Raw genomic sequence first — 18405 nt, 5'->3', positions numbered from 1 at the left:
GAAGGGTTATTGACCTGAGAAACTTGACATGCTGATAACATCTGCACACAGGGGCTCGGAACACACCAGCATTCTGTCTTGTGAGGTTCTTAAAACGACCCCTTTAACGCGGACTTTCGACATCCCCGTCCCCAGCTCTCAAAGGGGCTGCGACCCACAGGTTGAGGAGAACGTTGTCCCAGTTGCAGCTTGAGCTAATTTATTCCCCCCCCCCCCAATCTTTTCCCCCTCCGCCGCGGCGAAGGGGCGGGACTGCGGCAACTGTCCAATGAGACGCGCCGCTAGCCGGGGCGGGCGGTGCCACGCGCAGCCACGGAGAGACGCAGGCTCGGGTGGTCGGGTCTGTCGCGGCGGCTGTCACTCCGGCTCTCTGCCTCCGCCCGGGTCCTGCCGAGCCCTGCAGGGAACCGGGAACCGGGAGGGAGCGTCCCTGGGAGCTCCGGGAGGACGGGATGGTGAGTGCAGCGGGCGGTGGAAACGACCGCTGCTGCGCTCGGGAGTTCGCCACCTGCTCGGCTCCGGCTCCGCTCTCCGCACCGCAGTGCGGTGGGCGGGGCGGCAGCGAGGTCCTGGCTGCGGCCTGAGGGTCCCCAGCCCACCCCTGCTCCCTAAGTGCGGCCGACGTCCCCAGTGTTGTCCCTGCTTACCGGCGGCCTCCAATTAGCCACCCGATCCCCGCGTAGCTTTTCAGACTCAGCTGCCAATGCAGGCCTTCGTTTCCGGTTCCCCCTTTCCACATCTCCAGTAGCAGCCCCCCCTCTCCAGGTCACCGTCTTTTGATTTTCTGCCCCCTCTCCACCGTCGTTCCCTCCACCCCGACTCGTTCTCAGTTTCTCCACAGGGCTTCTAGTCCATCTAGCCTGGGTTTAAGCCGTACTGGAGATGGACTCCATGGCTTCCTGCCTGCTGGTCAGTTAACTCCTCATCCTCTGGCCTTCACCGCCCAATCTGGTGACTTTTCTACATCCTAAACACACATGTTATTTTAATTACACCTTTTCTTTAGGGCAAGGTTGGTTTGGTCCGTTGATCTTTGCGGTGCTGAGGATAGGACCCAGGGCTTTGAGCTTTATCATTGAACTGTAGCTCCTGTGTGTGTGTGTGTGTGTGTGTGTATATGTGTGTGTGTGTGTGTTTATTAGCATGTATGTATTGTACAAGTTTCCCTTTGCAATTCAGGAATGGTCTCAAATTAATAATCCTGTCTTAGTTTTCCCTGTTGGTGGGATTCCGGGGATAGGATTCCAGGTTTGGCTGAATGGCTTGCAAAGCCTTGTTCTGCCTGGTTGGCTGTCTGCATGAAGATTTTTGGAACTGTGTTCTCTAAGATGCGTAGACCTGCCCTCTCAGTGTCGTCCCTGGGCACAGGCATCGAGATTAGGTTTCTTTCTTTCTTTTTTTTTTTGCAAACTTTTTCTGGGTCTGTTTCACTTGAGGTACAGCTGCCTTTCCCTGTGGGGTGTCACCTTTAAGAGCTTTATTCATTTGAGTCACAGTGTTTCAGCAAAAGCAAGTACTTAATCCATAGAGATTGAAAGACGACACAGTCTTTTCCTAAAACCAAGAAAAGTATGCATTTCATTAAAAAGCGAAACCCAGGGCTGGAGAGATGGATGTCTCTGTGACTGATTGAGAGGACCTGGGTGTAGCTTCCAGCATTCACACCGCTGTTCTCAACTGTCTAAATCCACGGCCTCGGGAGCCATCTCCTTCAGAGACATGCATGCAGACAAAACACTGAGTACGCAGTGAGTGAGACCCGGTGGTCCTGCCCCGCATTCCTCCACCCCAGCCGCCTGCATGCCTCCTGCTGCAATGGAGGACCCAGGGGCTCTGGTCTCCACACCCTCCATGGCACATCCAAGCTGCAATGGATGACCCAGGCAGGGGCTCTGGTCTCTTCTGTGGCACGTGTACATCAATTAAATAAATAATAAAATCAATGCAGTTTCAGCTGTTAACCTGTTTCAGTGTGAACTAAGCCCTACTAGAAGGAACTTTTGTGGTGCCTTGTTTCAGCATGTGTCTCAGTACTGAAGGGGAGAAGGGGATGGACCTGGAAAGACAGCTCAGTGGTTAAGAGCACTGCCTGCTCTCCCAAAGGTGCTGAGTTCAAATCCCAGCAACTACATGGTGTCTCACAGCCATCCGTAATGAGATCTGACGCCCTGCCGGGCGGTGGTGGTGCACGCCTGTAATCCCAGCAATCTGGGAGGCAGAGGCAGGCGGATTTCTGAGTTCGAGGCCAGCCTGGTCTACAGAGTGAGTTCCAGGACAGCCAGGGCTACACAGAGAAACCCTGTCTCGGGGAAAAAAAAAATAAAAAAATAAACAAAAAAACAAAAAAAGGGGGGGGGGCTGTAGGCAGAGTGGAGCTGCTCTGAGGTGCGGGACTGTAAAGATGTTATCAGCTCTAAGTGCTCCTGCTTCTCCCCTCTGTCTGCTCTCTGTCTGTCTTTCCTTGTACAATTTTATGTTTAAAAGTTCACTTTTATTTTACATGTGTTAAGTATATGCCAGCAAGTATGTCAGTGCATCATGTTTTTCCCTCAGAGGCCAGAAGAGGGCACCAGAATTCCTGGAACTGGAGTTCCTGATGGTTGTGAACAGCCTTGAGAGCGCTGGGAACTGAACCTGGGTCCTCCAGGTTAAGAGCAGGTGCTCTTAAGGCCATCTGGCTGGCCCATCCTGCACAATTTTAAAGGGAGGCAGAGAGAAAAAAAATGGGTCTGTGATAAATCTTTCAATAAGCTCGGCCTGGTGGCAGCAGCTGTCATCCCAGCCTTGAAAAGGATTGGAAGGAAGGTCATGAGTTGGAGGCTGGCTTGGGGCAACAGCCAGACACCACCTAGGGAGATGCTTAGTGGGTGAGCATGCACTGCGGAAGCATGGAGACCGGAGTGTGGGTCGCTAGCTTCCATTAAAGCCTAGCCTGGCTGTACCTGTGCGGCGAGCGAGCGGCAGGTTTAGCGAGAGGCCCCGCTCGGTATTAATACAGAGGTGGTAGAGCGCATGCGCACGGATCCTCCACATGGTGTGGGTGTGGGTAAGCAAGTGGATGTGAAGAACGTAAGCCGGCAGTTAAAGTGGACGGGTCAGCTCCCTGCGTTTCCATGCCAGTGCTGCAGGAGAAAGCGAGTGCAGTCTAAAGCCCGGTAACTGTGTTCATTCCCCATAGACTAAAGGTGAGGAGGCCACAGACGTGTATGTGGACGTCTTTTTAAAGGGAGATTCATTTTTATTTATGTGTGTGTGTGTGTGTGTGTGTTAGAATAGGCTGTGTGCTGCCCTGCCCCACTGCAAGGAGACCAGAAGAGGGTGTTAGTGTGGAGCTGGTGGTTGCGAGCAACCCAGCATGGGTGCTAAGGACTGAACTCAGATCCTCCGAAGATCCTCACAAATGTCCCTGACCCCTGAGCCGTCGCTGCAACCCCTCCTGGGAATGTTTTATTGACTGGATGCAGATCTCTGTAATACATATGTAACTCTCTTCTTGTAAACACGTGTTTCAGGACTTAGTGACCTTTGAGGATGTGACTGTTAACTTCACCCAGGAGGAGTGGGCTCTGTTGGACGCGTCCCAGAGGAACCTCTACAGAGAAGTTGTTGGGGAAATCTTCATGAACTTGGCCTCTGTGGGTAAGGGTGACATCTCCTCCTTACTTTTCCAGTTAGGCAAACAAGCTCTGCCCATCATTGCTGGTCCGTGATTGGGAGTGTGAAAAAGGAACTCTCTGATACTAACCATAGCATCATTACAGCGGATCACGACCCTGGAGTCTGATGCATCATTCTCTCTAATAACTCAGTTTTCTTCCCTCTGGGTTGCAGGGGAAAGATGGGACCAGAATATTGAAGACTGGTACAGAAATCAGGGCAGAATCCTAAGGTAACTCACTGAGAACAGAAAAGATTGTCCCGTGACAGAAGGGTAGGAGCTGGCTCGGTGTCTCAGGCGGTGAAGTGCCTTCTGAGGCACTGTGAGGACCTGTGTTCGCTCCCTAGAATCTGTGTAGGGACATGTGCTTGTCATCCAAGCTTTCGGGCGCTGGAGCTAGGTAGACCTCTGGGGCTCAGTCCGATCACATTGGCTAGCTAGTTCTTTGTGAAAGCAGAAACTCTGTCTCAGAAAATAAGATTAGCCAAGTGACTGAGGAAGACATGTGAGATTGACTTCTGGCCTCCACATGTACACATATGCACACACACACACACACACACACACACAGAGACATGTACAGATACACACAGAATTTTAGTGTGACATGAAGTTTTAAAATAATAAGCCCACCTATCTGCAGGCTTATTTATTTACTTATTTATGTTCACACTTTATGTATGTATGTATGTATGTATGTATGTATGTATGTATGTATTATGGCCTACGAAGGCCAGAGGCAGCAGGTTAAGGGTAGTTGTGACCCTTCTGACATGGGTGCTGAGAACCGAACTTGGGTCCTTTGTAAGAACAGTACACGTTCTTTGGGCTAGAGAGATGGCTCAGAAGTTAAGAGCGTATGTTATTCTTGCAGAGAGCCTAGGTTCAATTTCCCAGCAAGCACCCATGGCCGCTCACAGCCATGTGTAACTCCAGTCCTAGGAGTTCATTGTCTTCTGGCACACAAGTGGTATACAGACATATATGTAGGGAACACACCTATATACATAAAATAAAAAAGCATAATAAAAGCATTAAAAAAAATGAACAATACATACTCTTAACTGCAGAGATATCTCTCCAGCCCCCAAGTAGAAATATAGATTTGAAGCATATAGGTAAATATGAAATTGTGCGCAAAGCCTTTATAATGTGTTCTAATTATTTTTAACAGCAGCCATATTGTGGAGAGACCGAGTGACAGCAAACAAGGGAGCCATTGTGGAACAACCGTCAGCCAAATTCTTAACCATGACCTGAAAGAGAAAAGCTCTCGTGGAGTAAGTCTCTGTGAATGTAGTGTGTGTGGAACAGCCTTCGTGCCTTGTTCATCCCGGAAGCCCAGCCGTGCGCACACTGGACAGGAAGTACGTGACTACAAATGTAGGCAATGTGAGACAGCCTTCTGGAATTACTCTTTCCAAGTCAATGGCAGGTCTCACCGTGAAGACAAACCCTATGGGTGCCGAGAACACGAGGAAGACTTCCCTTCTTTGACCAGCCTTGGTGACTTCGTTACGACTCATACCGAAGGTGGACCTTATAAATGTAACGTGTGTGGAAAAGGTTTGTACTATCCCAGCTCACTAAGAATCCATGAAAGAATTCACACAGGCGAGAAGCCCTGTCAGTGTGAACAGTGTGGAAAAGCCTTCATCTGTTGGGGCTCAGTTCGAAGACATCAGAGGACCCACACTGGTGAGAAGCCCTACAGCTGTAAGGAGTGTGGGAAGGCCTTCACCTCTCTCTCAGGCCTTAAAGGACACATGATAAGGCACACTGGGGGCGGGCCTTATAAGTGTAAGGAGTGTGGAAAAGTCTTTAACTCACCCAGCGCACTTAGTAAACATGAGAGAACTCACACGGGGGAGAGGCCCTTTCTGTGTAAGTACTGCGGGAAAGCGTTCATTTGCTCCACCTCAGTCCGCAAACACGAGAGGACTCACACTGGAGAGAAACCCTACGGATGTCAGCAGTGCGGAAAGGCCTTCATTTCTAATTCTAGCCTCCAGGGACACATGATCAGGCACACTGGTGTTGGGCCTTACAGATGTAAGTTCTGTGGGAAAGCCTTCGGCTCCCCCAGTGCGGTTCTGAGGCACGAGGGTGCTCACGTTGTGTAGGGAAAGCCTGCACTTAGAGAACACCACGGGTCCTGAGAAAATCTGTTACTATCCTGGTTCAGGTACAGAAAACGGTTACTGGAGGGAAACTCTTGTTCAGAGAATCTGGGTAAGCCGTAGACTGTCAGATTTTATGTGGAAGCATGAGGGGGCTGAGGAAAAACCTTATAAATAAAAGAATAAAATCTGCTTGCCTCTTTCTCTCTCTCTGTCTCTCTCTCTCTCTCTCTTTCTCTCTCTCTCTCTCTCTCTCTCTCTCTCTCTCTCTCTCTCTCTCTCTCTCTCTCTCTCTCTCTCTGTGTGTGTGTGTGTGTGTGTGTGTAACAGAACATTTTGCTGAGATGGGCCAGAAGATAGACAAATGGATTCTTTAGTTAGGCCTGATAGCACAGGCCTTTAATCTTTAATCCTTGGGAAGTGGAGGCAGGTGAATCTCCGCGAGTTCAAGGCTAACCTGATCTACATAGAGAGCTCCAGGGCAGCCAGAGCTACACAGAAAAACCCTGTCTGTGGTTAAGAGTGCTTGCTGTCCTTCCAGAGAACCAAGTGTCTGTCCCCAGCACCCATGTCTGACATCTCACAGCTGTGAGTTCGGGTCCAGAGGATCTGAAGGTCTCTTCTGGCCTCTGCAGGCTTAGCACTTCATACATAAACACGGGTAGTTTTAAGACGATAGGGTGGCTTCTCAAGTTAGTACCCAGGGGACATGGATTACAGTGGCTGCTATGGAGAAGGCTTTGGGATGAAATGAAAAACGGAGAAAAGCACAATTCTAATACAAAGGCATGTGTGAGGTAAGAGGACAACTCTATGGCTTTCTCTCCTGCTTTACATGGATATCAGGGGCAGAACTCAGGTTATCAGGGTTGGCAACCAAAGCCTTCTCCACCTCCTGAGCCATTTTGTCAGCCCGCTTGCTTCCTTTTTGTGATTAGCTCTTCCTGTCAGGATGGCCTGGAACTCCACAGGCCGCCTGCCTCAGCCTCTGCAGTGTTTCCAGAGTAACATTTGAAAACCCCCTTTTCATTTACTAATGTGTGGGTGGGGGATCATGTGCTTGTGTAGGGCAAAGGACAACTGTCTGCAGTCCACTCTCTCCTTCCTTTACATGGGTTGTAGGGACCAAACTCAGGTTGCCACACATGCCCAGCAAGTGCCTTTACCTGCTGAGCCATCTGTCTGGTCAGCTCTGATTGGTTGTTGTTAATATTTGTCTGTGCGCATGTGCGCGTGCAGGAGTTTGTGCCAGTGGGGTGTGGAGAACAAAGAACAACCTCAGGGTCTCTGCATGCACTACACTGCCAGACCCAGGAGCTTCTGGGGATTCTGGTCTGCACCTTCGATCTTGCTGAAGGAACAAGGCAATTAAGTCGCTACTGTGCTGGTTGAAATAGAATGGCCCCAGGGGGCTGGAGAGACGGCTCAGTGTTTAAGAGCATTGACTGCTCTTCCAAAGGTCCTGAGTTCAAATCCCAACAACCACTGGCTTACAACCATCCATAATGAGATCTGACGCCCTCTTCTGATGTGTCTGAAGACAGCTACAGTATGCTTACATATAACAATAAATAAATCTTTGGGCAGGAGTGAGCAGGGCCAGAGTGAGCAGAGGTCCTGAGTTCAGTTCCCAGCAACCACATGATGGCTCACAACCATCTGTACAGTTACAGTGTTCTCATACACATAAAATAAATAAATAAATCTTTAAAAAAAAATAGAATGGCCCCCATAGACTCATATATTTGAATACTCAGTTGGTAAAACTGGGTGACCTGTTGGGGGAGGCGTGTCACTGGGGTGGCTATTCTGAGCTGCTCTGCTTCCAACTTTCAAATCAAGATATAAGCCCTGGGATGGACTGCCCCCATGCCTCTGCTCCACCGGCATGGACTCACCTTCTGAAACTGTAAGCCCCACCTTAACTGTCTGTCTTTCATAAGTTGCCTTGGTCATGGATGGTGCTTTATCGCTGCAAATGGAATGCCACTAAGGAAACGGCCCACTCGCGGCTGTCGCGGCCTCCAAGGATTGAAGCTTACCTTTCCATACTTCCACGGCAGGTGTTTTAGCCACTAAGCCATTTCCCCAGTCATGGAGTGACCTTCTGATAGAAACTTGTGGTGCAGGGAGGCTGCCCCACAGGATCGGCAATCCTGATGATTAGAACAAAGCTCTGGAGTTTAGAATCCTCCTCCCCGTCAGTAGGGATGGGCTATCCATAATGAGATCTGACGTACCCTAGGCAAGCCCTCCATCCCCGAGAGCCCCTGCAAGCCTGCTTAAAGGTCCAATGTGACACTATTGGGAGGTAGTGGAACCTTTATAGCACAGCCTAATGAGGTCTTTGTCTTTGTTTGTTTTTTGTAGAGGTGGTGGTGTTGAGACAGGGTCTCTATGTAGCCCTGGCTGAACTGAACTCACTATATAGACCAGGATGGCGTCAAATTCGAAAACTGACTGTCTCAGCCTCCCAAGTGCTGGGATGAACGGTGTACCACCACACCTGAGTTATCTTTCTTAATATGTGTATGTGCGTGACTCTGTGTGTAGGCTTGCATAGGTAGTCACAGAAGCCAGAGAGGTTGGAGTTACAGGCAGTTGTGAACAGCCTGGTGTGGGTGCTGGGAATCCAACGAGGGCCCTCAGGAGAGCGGTAGTGTTCTTAACTTCAACACCATCTCCCTAGCCCCTGGTCCTTGGGTTGTTGACATGCTCAGTAAGGAGACAGTGGGACTTTAGCCCCTTCCCTTCCTCTCTTTCACTTTCCAGCAGTGAGGTGAGCTGACTTCATTGTAGCAAGATCCTCTATGAGGTGTTACCTCACGACAGGCCTGAACCAACAGGGCTCATCAGTCACGGACTGGGGCTCATCAGTACTAGAGCCTACTAAACTGCACCAAATGAAGCATTAGCATTACCTCTGTGGAGCACTTCTGGAATTAACTTTGACTGACTCCTTGCTTGTGATTAATCATGAAGGAGTCTGCAATCACCTGTCTTTATTTTTAATTAAGATGTATGTTATACCCTGACAAGTTCCTCTGCTTACACATAGATCCTTGGGAGACTGTCCTAGGCTGAAGGAAATGGCCTTAGTCAGACACAGCTACTGTACCATAAACTTACCATGTAAGGATCTGTGGTCACTGTTCATCTTCCTGGAATTGGTCATGCTTTCTGTGGCTTGCCTTTAATAGACACTGAGAGAATGCACACCCTTGCTCGCTGGCGTGGTGTTGACCTGCCGCCCTCCCATCTCTGTCTCTTACATCTTCTTTCTGCCTTTCCCATAATCATCCTCACTCCCCAAGTCGGGGTTCCCATGTTGACAAACCGGCGGGCTCTGGCAATTATGGATTACATAATTACATATTTATGTGTGGTTGTGTGTTTCTGTGTGTGGGTCTGTACATGTGAGTGCAGGTGCCCTCAGTATCCAGAAGTATCAGTAACAAGTGGTTATGAGCTGCCCGGTGTGGATGTTGGGAACTAAACTTGGATCCCCAGAAAGAGCAAATTTCTTAGCTGATGAGCCATCTCTCCAGTCCCACTACAAACGGTCTTATAAGGTCGTTCTATCCATGAGGATGAAGATATCTTCATAACCTCTCATGGCTCCCACTTCTTAATCCTGTTGCTTTAAGAATTAAGTTTCAATATTAACCCAAAAACTCAGATCATGACAAGATTTTCATAAAGTCATGTGCCACCAGATCTAGCTAACATGTAATTTTAAACAGTGTATTTGCATTGCTGGAGTGGCGATTCAACAAAAGCACTTGTTGCTATTGCAGAGGATCCAGGTTCAGTTTCCAGCAACCATGTGGTGGCTTACAACCATTCATAACTCCAGCTCCAGAGTCAACTGACTCATGGGGTCCTGAAGAGATGGGGGAGCCCGTCGGGGTCTGACCGTCATACATAGATGTTATGGCTGGGTAGCCCAGTGTTCCTGTGGAATCCTAACGGGAGTGGGGGCTGCCTCTTGCTCGTTTGCCTGCTAGTGTGAGCCTTTCCCTCCCACTGGGATGCATCATCTAGTCTGGATGTGGTCCTATGTGCCTGGTCTTACTGTAGTTTGTTATGCTGTGACTGCTGTTTGCTTGATGTCAGTTGGGAGGCCTACTTTTCTCTACGGGTAGGTGGGGAGGGGTGGGTCTTGGCAAGAGGGGAGACTGGGGAGAGGGGAGGGAGGGGAAACTGATGTCAGGATGTAATATATGAGAGGATTGAGAGAAAGAGAGAGGGAGAAAGAGAAAAGAAGGAAGGAAAGGAAGGAAGGAAGGGAGGAAGGAAGGAAGGAAGGAAGAAAGGAAGGAAGGAAGGAAAGAAGGAAGGAAGGAAGATATACTCACCGGGAGTGAAGAAAGAAAGAAATATACTCAACTCACTCATAGATAGAAGAAATTTGAAATTGAAAGTCAAGGGCTAGGATATAGCTCAGTGGTAGAATGCCTACCTAGCATATGAGAGACCTTAGGTTCAATTCCTAAAACCTTTTTTTTACAAAGCACACTGTGCTAGTTAGGGTTTTGTTTGTTTGGGGTGTGTGTGTGTGTGTGTGTGTGAATTCAACACACAATCTGGAGCCACAGGTGAAGAAGGAACCTCAACTGAATTTCCCAAATTCCCACCCCCATTTAAGATTGTGAAGTGGAAGCGTTAGGGTGAAATAAAATCTCTCCTCCGTTAGTTGCTTTTGATTGGTGTTTTAGCATAGTAACGACAACTAACCACAAGCAAACTAGGACACCCCACAAAGTAAAACAAGCCCCCAAATGCATTTTTAAAATGATTGATGTAACTGAAAAAAATACTAGCATTTGTAGTAATTTAGACCCTTTCTTTTGTTCCTTTTTTCTTTCCTTCATTTTCTCCTCTTCTTCCTCCTCCTCTTACTCCTCCTGTCCCTCCTCCTCCTGTCCCTCCTCCTCTTCCTCTTCTTCCTCCTCCTCCTTTCTTCTGGAACTTTCCATGTAGACTAGGCTGGCCTTAAGTTCACAGAGATCTGCTGTCTTCAAGTCCTGGCCATCAGACCATTGTGTAGATTAATACCTTGGTGAAGGATTACATAAAAGTCAATAGTTCAGAGATGAGCTTTACAAACAAGTCATGAGGGGATGGAGAGATGGTCAATAGTTAAGAACACTGCTACCATGAGGACCTGGGTTCAATTCCCAGCAACCGCATGGTCAGTCATAACCATCTATAATCTAGTTCTAGGGCATCTGATGTCTTCTCCTGGCTTCCATGGGCACCAAGCACACAGGAAGTGCAAGACCCACAGCTATATAAAACACACAGAGCTGGAATTCTAGACATGTACCAGTAATCCCAGCACATGGAAAACTGAGGCAGGAGACTGATAAAAGTTCAAAGCTATCCTGGTCTACACAGTAAGTTCTAGGCCAGCCATGGACACAGGGGCTGGGAGCTGGCCCAGTTGGTAAGGTGCTCGCTGTACAAATATAAAGGCCTGAGTTCAGCCCCCTAGCACCCACATAAGAGCTGGTTAAATGCAGCTTTAGTGCTGACAGGGATGTGGGGACAGACAGATGAATCTCCAAGGGTCCCTAGCCAATCAATGATCTCTAGACTCAGGGAATCTCCCTGCCTCAGAAAATAGGGTGAATGGGGCTGGAGTTAGCTCAGTGGTAAGCATGTTTACTGTTCCTAAACAGTATTCAGGTCCGGTCCCCAGCACCCATGCGGTGGCTCCCAACCATGTCAGAGACTCGGACACCCTCTTTTTGCTTCCACAGACACCAGACAAGCATATGGTGCCTAGACAAATATGTAGGAAAAACACTCACACCCATAAAGATAAAACGCAGTGGCGCTGAACCCAGAGGATCACCACAAATCTGAAGCCAGCCTAGGCTGTCACGTCTACCTGGGGCTGGGAAGCTGGCTCAGTGGTTAAGCACATGTGCTGCCCTTCCAGAGGACCTGGACTCAATTCCCAGCATCTTTATGGTAACTTACTTCCAGGAGAACCAATGCCCTCTTCTGATCTCCACGGGAGCCAGTCACACACACACACATATGCCAGCAAATACTCATACACATAAGGTAAAAGTAAAATAAATCTTCTTGTTTGTTTTGTTTTTGAAATAGTGTTTCTCTGTGTAGTCCTGGCTGTCCTAGAACTCACTCTAGAGACCAGGCCGGCCTTGAACTCAGAAATCTGCCTGCCTCTGCCTCCCAAGTACTGGGATTCATGACTAAAATAAATAAAATTTTAAAACATTTCAAGGACATGACGTTTAGGGAGGTTTCACGATAGCATGAGTTCATGGTTGGAAGCATGTTTTGTTTGGCCTTGAGACAGGATCTCACACTACAGCCTACGCTGCTCCGACTTCTACTCTGCCTCCCACCTCAACACACCCCGTGAAACCGCAAGGCTCTCCCCACCTTCTGTTATTCTCTCTGCATCTTCACAATCTCACTATACCAGGAACTCACTTTGTAGACCAGGCTGGCCTCCGACCAGGCCTGCTTTCCAGGTTACTTTGAAGTAAATTTGGATCATACATAGTTTGTGAGATGCTGCTCAGCCTTGTGTTAAGTCTGAGAAGACATGCAAAGTATAACCTTTGCATTTCAGGATTAAAACAAACACGGTGTGTGTGAGTGTGTGTGTGTGTGTGTGTGAAAGAGAGAGAGAGAGAGAGAGAAACACACACACACATTCACACACACACACACACACACACACACACACACACACAGAGCTCCTGTGGTTGTCAGGTTGTTCATGGTGCCTCTTCCTGCTGAGCCATCTCGAAGGCCCTGTTTATTGTATTTTTGTTTTGCCTCTTGCTTTGGACAAAGGTTATCTCACTTAATCTAGGAAGTAAATGTGTAATTTCCGGTGCCCACTCATGTCCCTCATTCAGAGGGAGCTGAGACAAACACCAAAGAGCAGTTTCTGGTCGAAGAATAAATCCTCATTAAAAAGCAGAGATGCTACAAGAAGAACGGAGGAGTGGCCCCTTGTTCTGAAAGGACTCAGTGACGCAGTATAGAGCAAAATCAGAACAGGGAAGTGGGAAGGGTTGGGTGGGAAAACAGGGGGAGGGAAGGGGACTGATGGGACTTTTGGGGAGTGGGGGTCCAGAAAAGGGGAAATCATTTGAAATGTAAATAAATATATCAATTAAAAAAAAAAAAAAAAAAGCAGAGATGCCTACCAGGAGGCAAACTCCTGCTGGACCGCTCGGAGAGTCTCGGTGCTCAGCTGTCATTCAGGCAAGGGGGCGTGCCCGAGCCAGCCGTCCAATCAGAGACGCCTGCGTACAGGAGTGGGCGGGGCCTGGGGCGAGGAGACCCCCGCTCTCCCGACTCTGCTTCAGTAAAGTTCGCACAGGGTCTCAGCCGTGGAGCTGAGGGGGACGCGGGGAAATGGTGAGTGAGGCCGGCGGGCCGAGGGCGGGGAGGGGCAGCGGTAACCCGACGCGACTGGAGCGGGCCGCTGCCTCAGCGTTGGAGTCTGCGCGGGAGAGCGTCGCTGGCTCGGCAAGGTTCGGCGCCACTCGGCTCCTCTCGGCTCCACTCGGGTATGTTCGGCTCCTTTCGGCTCCACCCGGCTTGCCCTGCCCGCCTCTGCAGTCCTCTGCCCGCCTAGCCTCCGCTCTGTCTCCGACTCGGCGACTCTGCAACTCTGCGCAGACTTGGCCTCGACCGGCTCTGCGTCGTGACTCCAAGCTCGGGTGCGGAGTCCTGAGGATTCCCAGCCTCCAAATAATGGGGACCCGTTTCCTTTGAAGGTTTCCAAGTTTGTGGGCGCCAGGGTCTCGAACGCACGATTCCATATTCTTTCTTAGCTTTCCTTAAATCCCCAGGTTTCCAAATACCAACTTTCTCTCTCTGTCCGACTGCATCTCTGTCAACTGTCACTGCGTTCCAGCCAGAGGCAGTGTTTTAATTATAGTTTTAGAACAAATGAACTGGCTTTCCTTTTTCAAGATTTTTTTTTTTTTGACTCTTTTTGGAATTATTTACTTATTGAGAAGGGTGTGTGTGAGTTGCAGCTCTGAAGGGAAAGGCTTCCCCTACAGGAGTGTTACAGCTCTGCTTCGGCAGCTGCGGGGTGCGGGGGAAGGTTTCGGGATGGTCTCCCCAATGGAACTGTAACAGTTCTGCTCCGCAGGGGAGCTCCCAGAAAGTTCTGCTCCCGCCAAAGTGTTACAGCTCTGCACACATAGGTATCCTGGCGATCAAAGCCAAGGGATACTACAAGGTCACAGCTAACAAAGCTCACACAGAGGTTTACTGGGAGAGGAAAAACCCAGGAGAGGGGGGTTGCCTCAGCTGGGCTGAGATGCAGTAATGGCGGGGTCCAGCGTCGACACAGGATCGCAGTTCTCAACTGGAAGCAGGGATATCTGGAAGGCGCATGATAAATAAGACACTACTTTTGGGGTACAAACTGACAGGCAGTTTTTCATGACTTAAAGTTACTCTGCGCTCTCTCTCTCTCTTCTCTCTCTCTGTCTTCTCTCTCTCTTCTCTCTCTCTGAGGCTGCACACACTCTGCTTTTCTCGTGTGCTTTTCTTTTCTCCCACACTCCTACACTCGCACACTCTTCACACACCTTTCACACACACCACATGCACTCTCACACACACACTCTCTCCATACACACCTCACATTCTCTCCTCACTTGCTCTTCTCATGTTCTCTTGATTTTCTCTTCCCCCAGTCTATTATTGATACCCCAAAAGCGGGTAGAAAACAAAAAGACATTGTATAATCATTGCCAAATAAAACTCAAAAGAATAACCACATCCCACAGAGTCAAGAATTACAATTGTTCCCCAAAGTTTCAAGCTTCCCTATTCCCAGACCTAGAGCCAAAATAATAATAATTGCAAACTTATCATTATTTAAACTTTAACGTTAACTTATTATACTTAGGAGCTCGGAACTCTGAGGTCAGCTACTTGCATTTTCCTGCGAAGCTCTAATGATAAATGACGGGCAAAGCTGCCAGGCAGTGGGCAGAAAGAATCAAGCTAACCCTTAACTCCGTAGTTCCCCTAGCTTTCTGCTTCTGCACATTGCACACAGTGACTCTCCTAAGAGCCCCAGTGTTCTGACTTAGTTTTACTGTGTAAGATTTTATGCATTCCATACTTGCTTATCCAGGAACCACTCTTTTGTTTGTTTGTTTGTTTTTTGTTTTTTTTGAGACAGGGTTTCTTTGAATAGCCCTGGCTGTCCTGGAACTCACTCTTTAGACCAGGCTGGCCTCAAACTCAGAAATTCGCCTGCCTCTGCCTCCCAGAGTGCTGGGATTACCACCACCGCCCGGCCTAGAAGCCACTCTTAAATGTTGTGCAACTTATTTCTTCTTTTCTTGAGGTCCCAGTGTTGGCTCTATTCGTTTTCTAATAATTTCTTCAAACTTCCTTTACAAGTCAAGCGTTAATCTGGAACTTCCATTGTGCAGTTATTGCACTGTTTCCAAGACAAGAACACACAGCATGCAATTGAGCCATTAGGACTGTGCTGTGCTGTGCCCCGTGCCTTAATTTTTAATTGTTTAAGACTCATTACATCAGCCATTTGGCTAGTTGCCCCTTTACCTCTAGATCTGTGGGTTCCCAGGACCTCTCGCTGCCCCCTCTCTCTGCCCTCTTGCTCATCCTGCCCCCTTCCGTGGGCTGGTTCACTCTGGATCCTTACAGATGCCCCCAGCTGTGTTCCTCCTCATATCTACAATAGACGTCTTCAGCCTTTTCTTGGAGCCGTCATTTCTTCACCATTTCAATCAGGATCCAGACCCAGATTCTGTAGAAGAGCAGGTGCTGTAACCATTGAACCATCTCTCCAGCATTTCCTACCCCCAGCCCAGCCCTGTGACATTTTTGTGGCTGGAAAACAGAAATAAGTACTGGGGACTATGTTTTAGAAAACTCTTACGTTTCTTCCCACTAGCTTTCCAGATGCACATATCCTGTGGAGGATCAGATTTGTAACCTGAGTGCCGAGATGCTTTGTGGAAAGTTTACCTTGTCTTATTCAAATGCTGCTTTCTTTGCCCCATATTTGATTGCAATCATTGTGATGCTTATTCTAAGAATCTCTGATATTAATGTTGTGTAAACATTTCTCCCCATTTATTCTTTGAATTGTCAATAAAAGCTGATCAGCCAATGGCTGAGCAGAGGAGAGAATAGGGTGGGACTTCCAGTCCCAGACTGGAGGGGTAGAGATGGAGAAGAGAAGCATTTGCCACTAGGAACCATGGGACCACACTGGAGCAGAGAGAGTCAAACCAATACTGACATGCAAGTATCCTGGGGATGTTGGCTGGGAGGCGGCCAGGTTAGCTTAGAAGACTAGAATCGCTTAATAACTGCACAGTTACTGTGCCGTAAAGCTTGATTGAATAAATCTTACAGTCTCTGTCTCATTTATTTGGGAGCTAGTTGGGATAGAGAAAATAGCTCTAACACTAAGCCCAGACCCAACAAGAGGACAGGCATCAGGTGGTAAGGTTCTGTTTGCAGAGAGCATCAGTCTTCTATACACATTTTATTGCTGGGCAAGCAAGAGCAAGCAGGCAGATTACACAAGCAAAGGGAAAGCAGTCGGCTTGAGATATACCACCAAATTTATAAAAGTTTGACATAGCAGACATGGCTCCAGGTGTGGCTCAGTCTGAGCAGGTTTAGATGTTAACCTCTTTCTGTCAGTGTAGCTTCTCATAGCACATTGAACCTGGGGACAGGACAAGCTAACCCTCACGTTGGTTTTCCTTTGGGAGACATTTTTATCCTAGGTCAGATCAAATGAGGGTTGTCTTGTCTGTCCACCTTCCTTCCTTCCTTCCTTCCTTCCTTCCTTCCTTCCTTCCTTCCTTCCTTCCTTCCTTCCTTCCTTCCTTCCCTCCCTCCTTCCTTCCTTCTTTCCTTCCTTCTTCTCCCCTCTCTCCCTCTCCCTCTCCCTTTCTCTCTCTCTCTCTCTCTCTCTCTCAGTATACCATCAAGCCATCATACAGATTTGATATATTTTATGGAATGGTTGTGATATGGTTTATACTAGAGCAGGAGATGAAAGTTTTTCTTACCTAAAATGAAAATTTTAATTTGTATAGAATCTCTCCAGCATGCCCTGCATCCGCCCATCTGTCCGAGCTCAGTGAGACTTGGTCATAGTCCTGTAGTAAAACTAACTTTCAAGTACTCGTGTTGTTAAGTTTATGAGCAGCTGAGTGTAGACAGATCTTGTAGTTACGGACCATGTTACAGGCATGTTGTAGGACACAGAATCATGGAGGCTCTTCCTGAGGTGAATGTTGTCATATTCACCATTCTTTCGTGGGATGTTTTAGGACTCAGTGGCTTTTGAGGATGTGGCTGTGAACTTCACCCGTGAGGAGAGGGCTCTGCTGGACGATTCCCAGAAGGAACTGTACCGAGATGTGATGCAGGAAACCGTCACTAACTTGGCTTCTATTGGTGAGAATGAAATTCCTTAAACCTGGCTGGTTAAAGAACAGATGGCTCGTGCTCACTCACGAGATGTCACTATTCAGCATGTGGAAAGGTGTGAATAAGTGTGCCGATTATGATGGCTCCTTGTGGACCTAGAGCCTATGAATTTTTCTGTCATTTGTAATTTTTATTCTTTTTAGGGGAGAATTGGGAAGACCAGATCATTAGGGATCAAGCAAAATTCAGGGAAGAAACATAAGGTGAGTTGAACTCATCAAAGAAACTAGGGTCCTACGATGGAGGCTTAGTATGTCCCTGGAAACAACAAAACTTCAATTTCGTGTTTGTTCACTTATATATTATTTTTATTATATAAAATATAAATATTTATATTTTAAGTAGAGTATATATTACATCTTGTTGAAATTATATAATTTCAACCCAGAATGTCTACCCTGCCTTTGGCCCTTTAGGTCCTGGACAGAAGACACACGCAGCCTTTATATTTACGATAAGCCTCAAGCAGCACAAGAGCCGGGCGACGCCTGCCCTCTCTGCTGTTGGAGTCTAGCGCCCGTCAGTAGCCCTGAGTTATTACTACTCGCTGTGTTTCTCTTCCTCACTCCCCTTGGCCAGCTCCCAGGGCCGTGTCTCTCTGGCTCATCTAACCCACAATGGCTTCTCTTCCTCCTCCCACACCTTCTCCTCAGACCCCGAGCCCAGGAAACCTAAACCTACCTGTGTCTCCTCTGCCCAGCTATTGGCTGTTGGTGTGTTTATTTACCAATCAGAAATAACTTGGGGGCAAGGCCTACATGTAGACTGTCTCCTCTCTGGAACAGTCAGATCATGGAGTCCTACACTTAGCATTACAGTAAATAACAAAAGACCAAACCTCAACACCTGTTTTAGAAAAAGTTCCATAATTTTTTAAGATTTTGTTTTTGGTGCTGGAAGGTTGACTGAATAGTTAAAGGTAGTTGCTGCTTTTGTGATGGACCCGGATTCAGTTCTGAGCACTGAAATCAAGTGATTCACAACCTCTAGTAACTCCAGCTCCAGGAGATATGATGCCCCCTACTGGTTTCCATGGGTACTGCACCCACATTGTATACATACAGGCAAGCAGGTGCATACACATAAGTACTTAAGAATGTAAATATTTATTTTAAATTA

The 18405-nt window shown here is 48.0% G+C and overlaps 2 protein-coding genes across 3 annotated transcripts in view; both read left to right on the top strand.

Annotated features, from left to right (window-relative positions):
- The first annotated feature begins 292 nt into the window (after positions 1-292).
- LOC127689312 (zinc finger protein 14-like) lies at positions 293-5970 on the top strand. Of its 2 annotated transcripts, none has more exons than XM_052188832.1 (4): positions 293-455; positions 3513-3639; positions 3832-3889; positions 4833-5970. In XM_052188832.1, exons 1-4 carry the CDS (start codon positions 453-455, stop codon positions 5779-5781), a joined length of 1137 nt encoding a protein of 378 aa, XP_052044792.1. In that variant the 5' UTR covers positions 293-452; the 3' UTR covers positions 5782-5970. The 2 variants fall into 2 exon arrangements, with proteins under 2 accessions (XP_052044792.1, XP_052044793.1); XM_052188833.1 differs by lacking the exon at positions 293-455 and adding an exon at positions 462-1741.
- A 7121-nt stretch (positions 5971-13091) lies between these two features.
- Positions 13092-18405, top strand: part of LOC127689808 (zinc finger protein 809-like) — a 47661-nt gene continuing 42347 nt past the window's right edge. Inside the window, exons 1-3 of the mRNA XM_052189392.1 lie at positions 13092-13343; positions 17127-17253; positions 17430-17489. The gene's annotated coding sequence lies outside the window, so the exon portion shown is untranslated. The remainder of the gene's footprint in view (positions 13344-17126; positions 17254-17429; positions 17490-18405) is intronic.

This window comes from Apodemus sylvaticus, chromosome 7 (genome assembly GCF_947179515.1).
Source record: "Apodemus sylvaticus chromosome 7, mApoSyl1.1, whole genome shotgun sequence".
Lineage (NCBI taxonomy): Eukaryota > Metazoa > Chordata > Mammalia > Rodentia > Muridae > Apodemus > Apodemus sylvaticus.
This window is presented reverse-complemented; position numbering and strand designations above follow the sequence as displayed.